This window comes from Tympanuchus pallidicinctus, unplaced genomic scaffold (genome assembly GCF_026119805.1).
Source record: "Tympanuchus pallidicinctus isolate F22 unplaced genomic scaffold, pur_lepc_1.0 scaffold4, whole genome shotgun sequence".
NCBI lineage: Eukaryota > Metazoa > Chordata > Aves > Galliformes > Phasianidae > Tympanuchus > Tympanuchus pallidicinctus.
This window is the reverse complement of record NW_026294758.1, coordinates 32443173-32460591: the sequence shown is the minus strand read 5'-3', so window position 1 is coordinate 32460591 and position 17419 is coordinate 32443173. Positions and strand designations below refer to the sequence as shown.

Genomic DNA, 17419 nt, shown 5'->3' with positions numbered 1-17419 from the left:
GGATTTATTTCAGTGCTGAAAACATTAAATGCTTCACAATTGACAGATTGTGCAGAAAATCTGTCAGATCAATTTCCTAATATGTCTGATTTTTCCTAGCGACACAAAGAAGTGAAATTAAAAGGTAGTATATGAAGACAGAACAAATAGCACTTGAATTTTTTGTTTTTCTTTAAAAAACAAAAACTAAAACAGATGTTCTGAATTTTAAACACCAAACTTTTCCTCAGTTCCCTTCTTGTCTCTCAGTAATTCAACTATTTACTATGAAACAAAAAGAATTACCAGAGAACTAGTGAAATGCTCGTATGAAAGGAACTGAAAAGTTTAGCGATTTAGAAAAACTTTTAGAGTTCTCAGAACAGCCCATTTTGCCGTGTATTACCCAACACACTGTGGTGGCCACAAAGAAGTCATCCTAAGAAAGAAATGATTTTATTATGCTGCCTGTTGATATTTGCTTTGCTGTTGATATGCTTTGATACTGTTGAAAGAGACATCACATCCTTATTAAGCATTAGAAAGCGAACTAGAAACTGCTCTGATGAATGGGAAATATGGGAAAAGAAATTTGCTGCTTTTGTGAAGGTACTGGTTGTAAAGAAGTACATATTAGGTTTCATCAGGTTAGAGAAAAAGAGTATGCTCTCCACTCAAGTGTGTCAGGCAGATGTGAAGATGCATCAGGTTGTCTGTGTAACATGTATCAGTTCAGCTCTAGGCAACTTGGTTTGAGTACCGGAAACAGCTTCAAATCTCCAAGACGTTTTGCCTCTCAATTTAGCTAAAATTTGGCTTAACAAGTAAAGCAGTTCTTTTCAGTATATCACAAAGCCTGTTTCTCAGACTACATATTAGTGGCTTTACAGATATTTAATATATGGCAAATAGGATCTATAATGGCTGTCAGGTTTGGCAGTACTTGTGATCTAGGAAGTAAATATATGTTCATATGTATCCTCACTTTCTTAGTCTGAGTAGGGCTCTGCTGTATTTATAAAAAAAAAAAAAGCCAAACAAAACTGTATTTAAAAACAAAACAAAAAAATAATCACTTAACTATTCATTAAATATTTTTTTGGGGAAAAAATTGCTATCAGTTTAGTTCAGAGAGAAAATCATACTATCCTGGAAATATTTTTGCTGAGCACAGTGTAGCAAAATGCTCATTTCTTTCCTGTGCATCTGCAGCTCAGTGAACTTATTTGTTTTGAACACTTCAGAGTGTTTCAGTCTGTTTATCAAATGAGGGGATGGATACATAACATTAAAAGCAGCAATTCACATGTGAAACTTCTGACAATGACTGGTAATTATTTATAGCTCGCTTAAGCCACAGAGTAAAATCCACTTGAGTTTTTGAATCCCGCTGTCATACTCTCCCACAAAACAGTCTCTTCCTATACAAGCAGTGAGTTTGAGATCTTCAAATAGATGCGTCTTCAGGTTGGGTCCTCAACATCTTTATTCGTTTTTCGAGCCTCTCCATCCATTCGTTTCTGAGCCTAAGGACAGAAACACTGGTTAGCTTATCCCTAGATTTTTACTAGGAACTGATTTTTTTTTTTTTTTTTTTCCCTCTTCAGCACTTCTGCTGATTATAATGCAAACTGATCTGCCCATTTAGATTGTGTTGCTGGATAGAAGTTCAGGATTGGATCTCAGATCCCACTACCACCTCATTTGATCATTGTGGTTTATTTTCATCTTTTTTTCATCCTTTCTTAAGTGTCTCTTTCTGCCAAAGTGACTTGTCACCTCCACTGGAGATTGCTTACTGCCATCTGCTGGGTAGCAACACCCATTGTTTCCCTAGTCCCCTTCTCAGAAATTACTTCAGAAAAAGTACTTTGTAGACAGGCTTATGTGCACCATTTAGCTTGGAGGAGCTATGAGTGTTGAAACTCCTCTTAGGTCCATAACAGGAACACTAACTGCCTGTCAGATGATAAATGGAAGTTTGTTTTCTCTTTGGTAGAGTCTAGATAGCAAAGAAAGACTGTCTCGAAAAGAAAACAAGTTTCACAGTTGAGGATCTGAAACATTGAAATTAGGTTATTTTAAAAATGGGTAAAATGTACTGGAGATTGATTCCATTGTTGCTTCATGGAAGGTTATTAATGCAATGTCCTCTTATACTTACTTGCTTAAACATTAACTGAAAGGAATGTAGGAGGGAAATTTGGAACAAATACTTTCTTTTTGAACATTTCATAGCCAGAATACCCATCTGTGTATGTGCCTTCAACTCCCGGGCACTTCATGTGAAGTAAAACAGTATTGATGGTGCAGCAGACTACTTTTACATTATTTAGCTGAGTAAGGTAAATGTGACTTACTGAGGTAAAAATAGCTACAGATGGTTGCTTTAATCAGTTAGACTATTTAGATCATCTGCTTTATTATGGACTTTGTTCAGATTAACTCACACAAATTAATTGAACACGTACTCTTGTGAAAACAAAGCCATAGAGAAAGAGGGTGAATCAGGTACAGATAAGTGTTAGTTCTGATGTGAACTTTGATATTCAAGGCAAGTGTGTACTGCTAGAGTTTGTCCTAATAACTTCAGGAATTTCCGCACTTTGGACCCAATTTTTGAATAAGTAAATTATTCTCTCATCCTGTGAAGCGATAACTAATACTGATTAGTATTAGTAGGCCAATTTGTGAAACTTTCTTATATTTTTAGAAAATAATAAAGTAAACATTACTTTCAACTTTCACTGTGTGACATAATATAGGCATAACTTTTCTTTTAAAAAGAATAACAGTGCAAACTCAAATAACCTTTCAAAATACAAACTACTAACTTTGTCAGAGCACTTCTTTGCTGACGTTCTCTTTCAACTTGCAGATACCGAGTTTGTTGTTCAATTGTCTTTTCCCAGAAGTTTCTCAGGTTGCTAGTTTCACATCCTCGCACTTCGTGACGTATATATTGACTATTCATTTTCTGTTAAGGATAAATTTGAAATGGTTATATTACAAGTTATTTGTCCCTCATCTTTTTTCACAGCAGAAACACGATACTGCTGTTTTGGATTTTCACAGCATTAGGTTCACACAGTTTTTTTTTGTTTTTTTTTTTTTAATGTAGGATCAGGATACCAGTAGGCAATTTAAAACTTTTTTCTACCTCTGACACTAGACAATGTGCTGTTTGCAGTGATTTGAGTTCCTGCTTGCTAATTTCAGATGCTATTTACCTCTGTCTGTGATTTTTAAGATTAACATGTATAACTTTTCTTTAGCATTCTTTACTTTAATAATTAGTATACGGTTTATGATTTTCAAAAATGACAGGAAGTAGAAAAATTGCCAGATCTAGTGGGAATTTCTCACTGTTTTCATTTTTACAAAATGTTCAATTGATCACAGTAGATCAAGACTCAAGCAACAAAAGAAAACGACTCTGGTGTTTTGTTGTTAATGAATTTAATTTTTGTCTTAATTTTGGGGAATGGAGAAAATGTGCATACATTAAGATGTTAACTTGCAAAACCTATCACACTTATTAAATACTTCTCTGTTCTGTAATTTTCAAAACAGAGCAATTTCATTCAATGTGTTTATATACCTGTGTTGATTCTGTACTTCCTTCATTTAATGATGTCCTAGAGAGAAATCTGTGAGTAAATCTTAAACTATGGAAAAAAAATATCTATCTCTGGATGACTCTCTATGGGCTGGCAATAAAGCTCTCATATCCCCCATTACAACCAGAAAATCGTATAGTGAATTTCAAAACTTCACTGAATATAGAATGAGTTTATAGATGCTACCTTCCAAATTGCCAGGTGATTTTGCATAAACATGCCATTATAATATTTTCCAGAATATATATGTTTTAACAAATATTTGTCTCATGTGTTGTTTAAATTTGTGGCAATTATTTGCACTTTATTTTCATCAAAGGAATAGAGAACTAATAAACAAGACCCTCAAGGCTTGCTTGGAAAAGCTTGAAGGAACTACTGCCATTCCCTTGCTGGGCACAGTAACAAAAGCAGAATTGGGAAGCAGTAATCTTTATATAACTCAGGAGATTTGGCTGTTTTAAGAGAAACGCTAAGAGAAGTTTCTGACTGTTGATAGAGAACAATAGCTGCCTTTTTGAAGAGTTTTCTTATTTTTTAAGAATTCCCTGTGACTCTGCTGTGTGTACACCATATGTGCCAATACATGGTCCTTGAATAATAAAAGTTATGTTTCTGAGCCTGCGTTTGTAGAATTTTACTGAAAATTATTTTCAGATTACAGCTGTATGTATAAGTATTGAGCAGATTATAGTTGGATGAATAAGTATTAGCAACAGCATGTAATTGCAATTACAACTGAATACCTCCAACTGTAGGAGGCAACAAATTCTAGGTCAAAAGTCTCTTTAATATAAGTGTGTTCATAAATAATATGCATTCTATCAGTTTCTCTTCTCAGATGTAGTTACTGCTCTCTTTAACCTCTTGTGTACCCAGGGATACTCTAGACACTTGTGAAGAAGATCCAGTAACAGCCATCTGACCAGATTGATGGTGTTTCTGCTATGGGATTTCATCTCAGAATAACAATAGTGCTGAAGTACATGAAACAAAATTCTCAAACATCCTTCAGGCACCGAAATAAACAGTGACAGGAAGTAGTCTCTCCTTTTTTCTTTGGTAAGAGATGATCTTAAAAAAAAAAAAAAAAAAAAAAAAAAAAAAAAAAACACCAGAACATTTTCACTTTTTCTGAATGTGAATTCCCATTTTACTATGAATATGCTTTTTTCTATATTTATGAGAGTGAATAGCTCTTCTGACTGAGGTGAAGTTCAGAATCTGTGGAACTCACTACTACCGTGTATTAACTGAAACAACACACTTACTTTTGGAACACACACATCCTTTATCAATTTCAGATGTTCTGCCTTTTGTCAAACTGCATATATTTTTGGTGCTGTTTTGAATATATATTTATATGTATCTTTCTATCACCTCCTTAATAAAAAATAAAATAAAAAATAAATAAATCTCAAGGCAAAAGTTTTGAACACCATAAAAGAGAACTTCAGAAATAGTTTTCATTGTTATTCACCTTTCATCATTTAGTGCAGGGATACCTGTTGAATACTATGAAGTATACATTGTAGTATATATCATACTATATGCTACATCATTTATTATTTTTTTGGTGGGTGTGGGAAATCAGTATTTTTCTCACTGTAACATCAGCCTTTTTTGGTTTGCTGGCTGAGGCTGTCTGAGCCTATACTTTTTCCAACATTCTATTTTGCATCAATATGTGGATAATAGTTAAATTTTCTTTCACTCAATCCTTGATCTTCCCTTTTTTTTTCCCTCCTAATAGTGCACAACACTCACAACACTCTCTCTGCATGACACACTGAATTCTTGATTAACATTAGTGAACCAGTGTGCAACTATTTGCACCACACATCTGTAGAATCATCCTATCTTAATCTGCCCTTTACTTTGAAACTGTTATTTAAGCCTATTCATTCAGTGACTGCAGAAACTTCTCAACAAATCTGCTAAAGTACCCCTGCCTGGTTTCCTTTATATTTGAGCAAAGAAATTTTGAGTTTAATGTGTTCTGCCATGTATTTCAACACTGTTGCTGGAAAACTTCAAGGTTATGTGGGAAATCAGCAGTATCAAATCTAGTCTGTCAGTATTTCACATGGCAGAGGATACAGTTTCTTTGTTAATGTCTTCTGACAATAATGGAAATCTTATTTTCTTCTCCTACTCAGTTTCTTTCTAGTTCCAGAAGAAATTAAGTGAATTTAAACTTGTATGGTAGACTTGCATCAGGAGTTACCAAGTGGGTAATGTTTATTTTCATATCAAAGTGGGAAATACAGAATAGCAAAGTGGGAAGTAAAGAGCTTTGTTTAGCAGAGAAAGAATGGTTTGAGGAAGATATGTAAGGGGCCTCTGAAGAATGCTGTGTATAACAGGTAGGAAGAAATGTCATGCTCAGGTATATAAGAAGTTGTGATAACTCTTACATAGATCTCGCAGTAGACCTGATTTCAACTTGCCTGCAACAGCTAACATCAACCAAAATTTTATTTAAGCCTCTCATGATGATCCTTCTGTAGGACAATAATGAGTCTCTTTCTGGTAATCATCTTTGACAGAGCCCTGGTTGTTAGCTGAACCAATGTAGCTGCTCTCAGATGAAAGGAATATCTAGATAAACTCTAAGAAAGCTTTAGCCAACACAGGATGAACATGATCAATTCCTTTATGTTTAATCATTTTGGAGGAGGTTGATAGTATTTAGACTCCTTTGCAAAGGAGATCTTATAAAGAAAGTGAAACTATAGCGTTAGTACTGTTATTTGAAATAGAAAAATTGTGCTGGTAGAACAAAAGAAGGGCATGTCAGATCAATTCAGTGTGACATCCTGCCTCTTTTGTAAGTGCAAAAATCAATAGTTCAAGGTTGGTACTTACTAGTTCTATGAGAAGCCATTAACATCAAGTGAAATATACTGTTATATAAAGAGAATTGAAAATTAAGATTTGCTTATCTAGAAAATGAAAAGTGCTTTTCCCCATTGTAGTAGAACAGAAATTGTTTTTTTTTTTTAGATGCTTTTTTTTCTTAATTTTCCGTAATATTTGCGTAAGTCAGGAAAGCTATTTAATATTTCTCTTGTCTTTCATGTAACACAGTCAGTCAGGGATTTGAGGATGCTATGCATCTTTGTAGAAATAAACCAATATTTTATTCCTCTACTTTTGCATGGATGTTTCTCCATGCAACGATGGTGATGTTATTTCCATGATAATGCTGATGTCTAATTTTATAACAATAAGAAAGCTTTAATTTTAGAAAATGGGACTTGAAATTGCAACCATGATTTTCTTCCTCTGTCATGGATCTTGGGTATGTTATCTGCCTTCTGGAACTGGAAGCAATTAATGTCTCGAAGTGTTAACTGAGGTTTGTTTTGAGATCCTGCCTGGTGAAGCGCATCAGTTTCAAATTTATCTTAGGTCTTCAGAGCATGGAGAAAACTCTTTAAGGGTAGAAGAAAGTACTTTGCTTTAATCCTTTGTAACTTGTTTATGTGGCAAGTTACATAAATAAGATCTGCGAGATGAAGGATGTGCAGGAAAGAGGTATTATTCTGGGAGGGCAGAGGCTGCCCAGTTGAACAGCCAGGGATGCCCCAACAGAAGCTGCAGTATCTGACAAGGTTGGGTAGACAGGATCAGAGCCTGGATGCTTTCTGGTGCACACATTTCCCCTGTTCTCTTTCAAAAATACAGAGACATGATATCAGAAAAAAATGTGTGGCTTGCATGTGTGCAATATTCAATGTATTGTACTTCAACACTATAGGTTGTGAATCTATGCTTTTATTTTCTAAAGACTGATATCTGAAATTTGCAATTAAATAATGGAATTCTAGACACATTATTTATTCTACATCAATCTTTCCTAGTTTGTCAGTATTTGAAGCATACTGTCTAACCACAACATGTTCTCAGTCAGGAGGTCATTGACTGTGTAAAACCTTCAATAAAATTTATTGGAATTTTGCATAAGATAAGAATTTTCCCTGTATAAAAATGACAACCATGTGATTTAGTAGTACAGAAGGAGTTACCTGAATGCATGAGTTACAGATATTCATCTAGCAAAACAATTCTGGAATGTGCAATATACTGTTTGAAAGCAAAGATCATGCAGCAATCTCATGTTCAGACACTCTCCTTGTTCCTGGTTACTGGAGTTCATTACTGCTTTTCTATAGAAAGTTGATGAGTATGGCCTTGTTTATCAGTTTCAGAGAACTGCTTTCTTAAAATGCATTGAATTATTATCAAATGTGAGCCTTTTCTCATAAAAAAGCCTTTACAAAAAGAAAAAAAAATATGAAAAAGATACAATTCATAGTGGCTGTAGACTCTTTTCATATCATATTGCTATAATGGCGGTATCAGTGCCTTTGAACACTACACATTGAAAGTATTTTCATCTGTCCTTCATCTACTGAATCTCAGTTCTCTTTGCCTGTTTTAGTTTTTTCCTGGATATCACAACTACTGAACTGGAGGGAACTGATTCTGTGCCTTGGTTTTCTGTACCTGAGAGCTCGGCAGTCCTCCAGCTGAAGGTTAACATTCTTACCACCCTTTGAGCAAAACACTTCAATAATCAGCAGTTTATTTCCCTCCAGGTCATCCATTCAGCCATTAGTATATTTTTTCTTTTTTTTTTTTCTTTTTTTTTGCTGTTGTGCTTTTATTTATCTTCATTAGATTCACTTTATTTTTTATTCATTTATTTAGCTGCTTTTCTGCACACTGCTGTTTTCGTTAACTTCTCCTTCATCCCACAGCTGAGTGCTTCCCTTGTAGACACTTTTGCTTTTTCATTCTCTGCCTTCAAATCTGTTGAGCTTCCTCCTCCTGGCCTGCTCACTTACCATGTTAGCATTCTTGTTCTCAAATCCCAGTCTAACTAGCTGGCTCAAATCGCTGTTTTTGAACATCTTTCAAGCTGATTTAATCAACTCTGTTGTTCTCTCTGCAAAATTTCTATCCACTATCCACTTCTTTCTGGGGTTGCATTTCTCTGTGATTACTAATGCTGATCTCACCTAACTTTCCCTGGAGCATCTTTGCAGCACATTTCTGTTCATCATCTTCCCATGCTCTCTTTCATTGACTCTCTGTGCTGCCTGTCCAGGTTTCTACATGTCCTGTCACTATGATACAAACAGCTGTGGTGACAGTTGCGTAAATGCGAGTATTGAGTGAAAAGGCATTCATAAGCATCATGCAGTACAGAATATCCTAATACCTTTCATGAACTTTCCATAGATTTGCCTAACACTGAATGACTTTTAGATTTCAACAATTAAAGCTTATTTAGAGCAGTAGTTATTTGCTTGCATGATTAGATATTATTTCTGAAAATAAGTTTCTTCCCTCTGCTAGAGGTATTTGAAATTTAATCTTATGAATTTCTGAATTTGTAGGATCAAGTATATAGCATTATATATACAGCATATTTATTAGAAGCAGGGACCCTGAAAACATTTTCTTTGTTTGATTTTTGAGTACAGGAGGGCTTGAAGATCTCAGATCAAAGAATAGTGTAAATCTTGCGTCAGGCTCATGTTCTTTGTTAGATCAAATCAGTTGTGACAAATCACACAAGAGAAACATGTCCAGATTTGTCTGAAGGTGTCTACTGTTAAATTAACAGATCTGTAACAGATCACCTTTGCAAGAGAAATGTGTATATATCCTTGGCTATTGTTTAAGTCCATCAGTTGACAAAATACTTATCTTCACATATAATGCACATCTATTTTACCTAGGGCTGTGGCAAGGAAATTGCAATTTTTTTCTGTATCAATGCTACTCAGCAGCTTGCTTAGCATGCTGTTAAACTGGGCACTCTTCCAGGACATTTTCCTCACGCTGTTATCTTCCCTAAAATATAGTTCTGTGAGAATTAAAGTTAGAGGAAAAAATGCATTTCTTTATATTATTATGAAAATCTCGACATATAAAAAGTATTTACTTACCTCAGGATTCAAGCTCTTCCTGCAAATAAATCCTCTTTGTGACACAAACAAATGAAAAATATTGCCACAGCAGCCCTGGCTTCTCCAGTGTCACAGGACAGTAATGAAATGCATCCCTTAGTACTTTTTATTTGAAGTGAGGGTAACATAAATCCTTCATCACATCAAGGTTATTTTGAACAGAAGCAATAGCGAGATAAGATCATTTAATGAACTTTGCAGCCCCCTGCCTGAGATGATCATGAAACACAGGCCCCCTTGAAAGCATGCATCCCTCCCACACTTACAGATACCTCAGAGAGCATGACTTGGCAAGTGCTGAGAATTATTCTTTAAAATGCATGCTATCATTATCCATTTTAATACTCCTCCTATGAAGCTTGAAAAATTCCAGACTTGCTATCTTAGCTGCAATGGAGGTTGAAGTGAGGTGACAAATCACACTTGGTTTAGCATTACAGGGTGACTTATAGAAGTGCACAGTACTTTGGAGCTGTTAATCTAAGGAGGTGTGCTTGATTATGAACTATCATGCAATCTGTTCTCTTTGAGGCAATAGTCATAGGAATGGTCTGTTTGGTTAACATTAGCTGACAAATTGTATTAAACCAGCACTAGTTTTATCATTTGAAGCTGTTAGAACTCTATTAGACATGAGCACTTACATAATTACATTTCATTTTCTGAGGAAAGTATTTTGTAGATTTTGTTGATGACAGACATATGATCTGATCTCAATTTTCATTAAATTCATCTGCATTAGTAATATACCATATGTGACTGCTGGCTTTAGTAGTGTTTATAGCATGGCTGACTATTTTAACCTTCCTGTGCTGTCATTTTTCAGACACTAAGTAGCAAAAGCAGAATCTATGAGATGGATGCTTTATGTAGTTCATATTCACTTAATTTTATTTTGCAGTCTGCTTTACAGCAGAAAATACTGAGCAAAACCTGAGAGCTGCAGATTTTTCTGTAAAAGAGAATTCCATTTCATATTAAGCATTGGTCAGTTTGTTTAACTTGTCAAAAACATTAAAGTATTAACTTATTTCAGCATTATATCAGCTTGTATCATGTGAAACCATAGAAATTAGCCCTCTTGTCAGAATATATGATAATAACAAAGATCCATGTTCAGAGTCATTACTTGGTTAATATTAAAATAATACACTATTGCAAAGACAGAGGTGTGTGTCCTGACTGAATACAACAGTGATGCTAACTACCATGGTGCTGCAGAGCCCCTTATTTCTTTCTTGCCATGTTACTCACAGCTTCAACAACTTCACAGTGTATTAGAAATTAGAACTTTGTTTTGAATGCTATAATGTGAATAACTTCTAAATATTTACAAGCATTTGCATTCAGGAGAAAACTTCATTGTTGAGTCTTCATCAGCTGTAGTGATATTTCAGCATTTGTGCTGATAAGATGCTTTGTGTAGAGCATGCCAAGTTGTGATAAACGTCATATGCACTTATGTCATCTGCAGCAGATTTGATACATCTTACATGATACGCTGCTGATTGAATATACAATGAACAATAAACAGATCTGTGCATTTACAGTGACACCTTATACAAAATAAATAAACATCTAGCATGTACAAATTCTGAACAAGTGCTCTGCTGGGCTATCCACATCTGAAGAAGAAACTGGGTGAGAGGTGACTGAATAGATGTACTCAAAAGCATTGCAACTGTCCAGTACAATTTTATGCAGTGAAAATTAAGAAATTCTCAGGTGCACCACTGTCTTTGTTCACTTAACAAAGAAATGTTGTCAAGCCTGTTTACCATAACCGGCAGTATGTCAGTACTTATCTCTAGTCTGCAGAAGTACCCACAAGCACTTGCTTAATGATGTTTCACAGAATCACAGAATCACCTGGGTTGGAAGGGACCTCAAGGATCATGTAGTTCCAACCCCCCTGCCTAGCAGGGCCACCAAACATCCACATTCAGATCAGGTTGCCCAGGACCCCGTCCAACCTGGCCTTGAACACGTCCAAGGACGGGGCATCCACAACCTCCCTGGGCAGCCTGTTCCAGGGCCTAACTACTCTCCTTGTGAAGAACTTCCCCCTAACATCCAACCTAAATCTTTCCTCCTTCAACTTTGATCCATTTCCCCTAGTCCTGCTGTTGTCAGCCCTTCTGAAGAGTTTACTCCCCTCCTGGGTGTAGGTTCCCTTCAGGTATTGATAGGCTGCAATGAGGTCACCCCGCAGCCTTCTCTTCTCCAGGCTGAACAAGCCCAACTCCCTCAGCCTGTCCTCATAGGGGAGGTGCTCCAGCCCCCTGATCATCTTAGTTGCCCTCCTCTGGACCCTTTCCAAGATCTCTATGTCTTTCTTGTACTGAGGGCTCCACACCTGGACATAGTACTCCAGATGGGGCCTCACAAGAGCCGAGTAGAGAGGGACAATCACCTCCCTGTCCTTGCTGACCACCCCTCTCCTGATGGAGCCCAGGATCCCATTTGCCTTTTGAGCTGCCAGAGCGCACTGCTGGCTCATGTTAAGTCTCTCGTCCATCCAGGACCCCGAGGTCCTTCTCTGCCGAGCTGCTCTCAAGGACCACTTCTCCCAGCCTGTACGGGTGCCTGGGGTTCTTCCGGCCCAAATGCAAAACCTTGCACTTTGCCGTGTTGAACCTCATTAGGTTCACCCGAGCCCAGCCCTCAAGCCTGTCGAGGTCCCTCTGAATGGCATCCCTTCCTTCCGCCGTATCAACCGCACCACTCAGCTTGGTGTCGTCAGCAAACTTGCTGAGGGTGCACTCAATTCCTTCATCGATGTCATTAATAAAGATGTTAAAGAGCACCGGTCCCAAGACAGACCCTTGGGGGACACCACTTGTTACCGGCCTCCACCTGGACATAGAGCCATTGACCACCACCCTCTGTCTGCGGCCTTTCAACCAATTGCTTATCCATCGGGTCGTCCACCCATCAAATCCACTTCCCTCCAATTTGGAGATGAGGATGTGGTGGGGGACCATGTCAAAGGCCTTGCTCAGGTCCAGGTAAATGACATCGGTCGCCTTCCCTTCGTCCACCAATGCCGTCACTCCATCATAGAAGGCCACAAGATTAGTCAGGCATGACCTTCCCTTGGTGAAGCCGTGCTGGCTGTCTCGGATCACATGCTCATTCTTTATGTGATCGAGCATGTTGTCCAGGAGGATCTGTTCCATGATCTTCCCAGGCACGGAGGTGAGACTCACCGGCCTGTAGTTCCCCGGGTCCTCCCTGCTCCCCTTCTTGTATATGGGAGTGACGTGACCCTTCCTCCAGTCATCCGGGACCTCACCTGACAGCCACGACTTCTCAAATATGATGGAGAGCGGCTCGGCAACCACCTCAGCCAGCTCCTTCAGGACCCTGGGATGCACGCCATCTGGCCCCATAGACTTGTATTCATTCAGTCTAAGGAGGTACTCTTGGACTTGCTCTGCCCTTACAGTGGGGAGAGAGTGGGGATGTTTGCAGAGACCTCAGAAGTATCAGTAAAATGACTGACAAAGAGCAAATCTTCAGAGCACCTGGCATGTTAATTTTCTGTAGTGATCAAATTCTTCCTCTGTGTTCTGACTGTACTCTTGGACTGTGTGGGAGAGATGGAAATAAAACTCTTCCATTACACTTTCATTAGTAAACACATTTTGGCCCTAATTTGCTGACATGGCTCCTTCACGATCTACATGTTTTTAAGACTCTGTGCTGAAGAGGAGAAAGGAAAGATCTTTAAAAAAAAATCTACAAGAACTTTTGAATTCATGAATTTCTCATGGTCTTTTCTCTTTGATGTTAGAGAAAATGAATTCCGGTGAGGTTAAAATTTTAAAGCATACATTGTTCCATATTGTTGGGTAGCCTTTTATTTATTCACTACGTATAGCATTCACATTCTTCGCATTACTGGTTGATTCAGTGACAATTAGAAATTTGTGAGGAAGGACACTTTGTACGCTTTGTCCCCCTGGTCTAGGCTCAACGCTGGCCACAGTAGTTTTGGCAGTACTCCCTAGGCTTCACAAATTCTGGAAGGAAGCAGACAACTCATAGCATAGGTAAAAAAAAGCCTGATCAGTTTAAGCAGCTGTTTTCCCATGGAAGTTGGTTGTTAACTTTTTGATGCTTTTGTAAATATTTGTAGAATAAGGTTTTTAAAATCAGTCCTTTAAAGGACATCTGACAGAAGACCCATTAATTTGGGTCCTTCAGTGAGTACAGTATACCCCAGAGAGAAAACAGGTAGGGGTTCCTCGATGGACCGGTCCAGAAGGTGATGTCAAATGCCAGTTTTTCCCTATACTGATTTGAAGCCTGTAATCCCCCACTGTTACATCTGAAAGAGCAGCTGGAAAGAACTTCACTTAAATGTTTCTAGCCCTGCCTGCTGGATATGATACTGAAGGTTTGATTAACATTTATGGAAAATATTGTCTTGTCTGAATGACCAAACCTCTGAGTGCGTTCTGGATGGTGCCTGAGTTGTGTCATTCATGCCTATGACACAGAGTCATTTTCTTTATAATGCCTCTGTTAGGATGATCACAAAGCTAGTAAAACAGCAAACTGAAGAACTTACATGTTTTGTTAATTGAATGATACTTTTCTGAAGACCACTTAAATGACATTTGAAACATTTATGTAGCTTGGTTAATGTTTATTTGCAATTGTGCTACTATCTTTACGACATAGATGAGAAAAATTAGATACAGAATCATTTAGATTAGAAAAGACCTTCAAGATTATAAAGTGCTCTGCTTGTGTAAGATAAGATTCTAATATTTTCTAGTAATTCATTAGTTGCTTGCTTTTTTGTTATTCTTTCCAGGAATATAAAGTTTTCAAGCAGTTTAAATTTCATTAGACTAAAATTTGTCCACTGAAGGTGTTATACAGATGCTTTCTCATGGAACTATAATTAGCTTGGCTTCTTGCACTACAGAGTCTGCTATAAAGAAAGAAAAAGACTGCTGGTGTCACCTGCTCTCTCTCTGCATTTTCATGTGTTTGAAACTACCCAAAGTCCACATCAAATGAACTTCCTCAGGGACTTGTCCAGAGAGGTTTCTATGAGTTGAATTTGCCTTCAAATCTGGCCTGGATGTTCTTATATTTTGCTATGGTATCAGAATTAGGAAACTCAATTGCTCCAGACACCTTCAGGCATCAATTTAATGAGCAGAGGAAAGAGGGTTTTGAAGTTATGTTAAAATCAACCAGTGCAAAGTATGCTTTATTACACACACTCTTTGAGCTAGGGATGAGGCTGCTCTACCACCCTTTATGTTTTATTTTTAGAGATCTAATAGGATCTTCGTGAAATGATGAGTCTTCTGCATCTTTTCATACATAGCTGCATTATGCTTCTTACATAGCCACATTTTTAAAGCTAAAATTAAGTGAAATCTAGCTTATGGGATGAATTGGGAATGCTGGAGAGTTCAAGTTTGCTTCAAGAATATTGAAGATGCCTGCGGGAACCTTGTTAGCATTAATTTCCAAGAGATAATGTCAGTTATTTCATCCACAGCAAACTGGAGAGATAAGATGGTATATGAATTTCACATCTGTTTATCATCTTTCCATATGAATCAGAACTTAAGAGTCCAACACTTCCACATTTATGACAGATAAAAATATTACATCATTGCTTTCTTTAAGGATGCTCAAATATTTCTCCAAATCATCTTTGGGTGATTTTGCGAACCTTTTTTGAGAAAGTAAGGTTAGGAGGATGGTTAAGGCTCTTAAGGAATCATTCTTGCTTTCTAAAAATGAAAGCTAACAATCTTGAATAAATCTGTAGTAGGAGTCCCAATGTAAAGTAACACAGGGATGCTGTATCTGTAGCTTAGCTTAATGAGAACTAATTTAGCTCAATTAAAATATTTAGATGTTAGTATTTGTATTCTACTTACTTTCCTTTTATGGTGTACAAACAGGAAAGGCTCTGGCTGAATTACTGCCTCAGGACATATCTGTGCTGGTCTGCAATGATTTACTGTGACCAATTAACCAAACTGAAAAACACATTGTGTTTTGTTGCTTGGGTCCTATTCTGACTGCATCAGTTAACATTAGAAAGGCAGCCCTGGCTATTTAGGCTGGACCTGAGACCTTGAAGAATGTGAATGTGAGATCTGAGGGCCCATTTACCTCTCATGTGTGCTTCCTGGAGAGAAATCAGATTTTAACTCTTGCACTCAATCAGGTAATGTAAAGAAATATCAGATGTTCAAGACTGCCACCAGCATGTTTCTTGTAAATACTTGTGACCCAATCTGATCATTAACTCTTAGAATCTGTCTTTAAAAAGCCTCTGACTAAAACAGTCCTCAGTGAGCAAACATCCCAGGCAAGGTTACAAAAGTATCAGGTATGTGTTAAGTAAAATTTAAGTCATGACATACTATAATCACATATTTACAAGAAAACTGTGAGTGGCCTGGGCCATTATGCAATAGCAGACCCGGGCATCCTGAAAGCTGCAAAGCTCCTTTACTTGCAAAATCTGATAAATGAATTGTTTGAAGACACAGATCTGTAAGCTACGAAACATCCAAATCTGAAGGAGGATTAAAACAAATATAAATAAATAAAAATGAAATATTTTACTGTTTCCTTTCCTACCACAGATTAATTTAGATAAATGCTCTTCAATTGTGAATGCTTTGGGCAATTAGACCACTTGGATCATTTTCTGAATATGGATTTAAATGCTAATATTACATTCAAGAGTTGAAATTTTGCCTATAATTCTTGAAAGAGGATCACTGTGACTTCAAACGAACAAAAAATGAAAATAAAACATTGTATTGGCAAAGAAAATTTTTCTGAAAAGGAGCAGAATAAATTATTTTCTTACCTGCTTTCTGGCACATAAATTGCTGATGAAATATTAAAATGTTTAATATGAGGTACCATTATATCTCTTGCAAGTAGAAGAACCTTTATAACATGGATTATGTGATACCTTAAACTTAAAGGTAAAATTCCTTTAGAATCAGTTTATTCTATACTAAAGTTGTTCTGGAGTTGAATTATCCAGAAAATAATCTTAAGTAAGCAATCATTTAAAAATTCTCCTTGAAGAAAATTGAAGATCAGCATGCTCTGAAGATTCTTCAGAACCGAATCAGTGTGTAGGAATGGCTTCAGAGAACATCCTCAGGCTCTTTTGAACTCTGCACTCTGGACTACCATTTTGGCTCCTTTCCTAGTCAGTGTGTACACAAGAAGTATTAGTAGAAAATCTGAATGGTGATCACAAAAGGAGCTTCTCCTGGCCTGTATCTCTTTCCCTTTTTTAATGCTACTCTGCAGCTGAGCATCTTGCTGTCTGCATAGTGGAAATTAAGTCTGAATGCTTGGATTCCAGTCCAGATATGGGGAAAAGCCACCAGGGTGTGGGCCAATAACCAGTCTGACAAAATAAATGAGTCAGCAGGCATTTATTACTCAATTTACTAATCTGGCAGTCTGGATAGATCCCATCTAACAATAATATTGATCTTGTGGCTGAGAAGGCCAATAGTATCCTAGGGTGCATTAAAAAGAGCATAGCCTTGATCTGCTGTTCAAGGAAGGTGACCCTCATGCTCAGCTCTGCCCTGGTGAGGCCACATCTGTATTCCTGTAGTCCAGTTCTAGGCTCCCTATCTCAAGGTAGACAGGAAATTTCTAGAGAGAGTCCAATGGAGGGCTACATAGACAATTAAGAGCTGAGAGCATCTGTTGTAAGAGGAAAGGCTGAGAAACTTGGAACTCTTCATCCTGAAGAAGAAAAGACTGAGGGGAGATCTTATCAGTGCTTATAAGTATGCGAGGGCAGGAGTCAAG

The 17419-nt window shown here is 37.3% G+C and overlaps 1 protein-coding gene across 2 annotated transcripts; it reads right to left on the bottom strand.

Annotated features, from left to right (window-relative positions):
- Nucleotides 1–454: 454 nt before the first annotated feature.
- Nucleotides 455–16958, bottom strand: LOC128089625 (protein FAM240B-like). 2 transcript variants are annotated; one of them, XM_052701254.1, is made up of 3 exons: nucleotides 16446–16958; nucleotides 2814–2956; nucleotides 455–1505 (listed from the first exon to the last, which is right to left on the bottom strand). In XM_052701254.1, the coding sequence occupies exons 2-3, from the start codon at nucleotides 2951–2953 to the stop codon at nucleotides 1427–1429; spliced, it is 219 nt and encodes a 72-aa protein (XP_052557214.1). In that variant the 5' UTR covers nucleotides 2954–2956; nucleotides 16446–16958; the 3' UTR covers nucleotides 455–1426. The 2 variants fall into 2 exon arrangements, with proteins under 2 accessions (XP_052557214.1, XP_052557215.1); XM_052701255.1 differs by lacking the exon at nucleotides 16446–16958 and adding an exon at nucleotides 9563–9678.
- Between the last annotated feature and the right edge of the window lie 461 nt (nucleotides 16959–17419).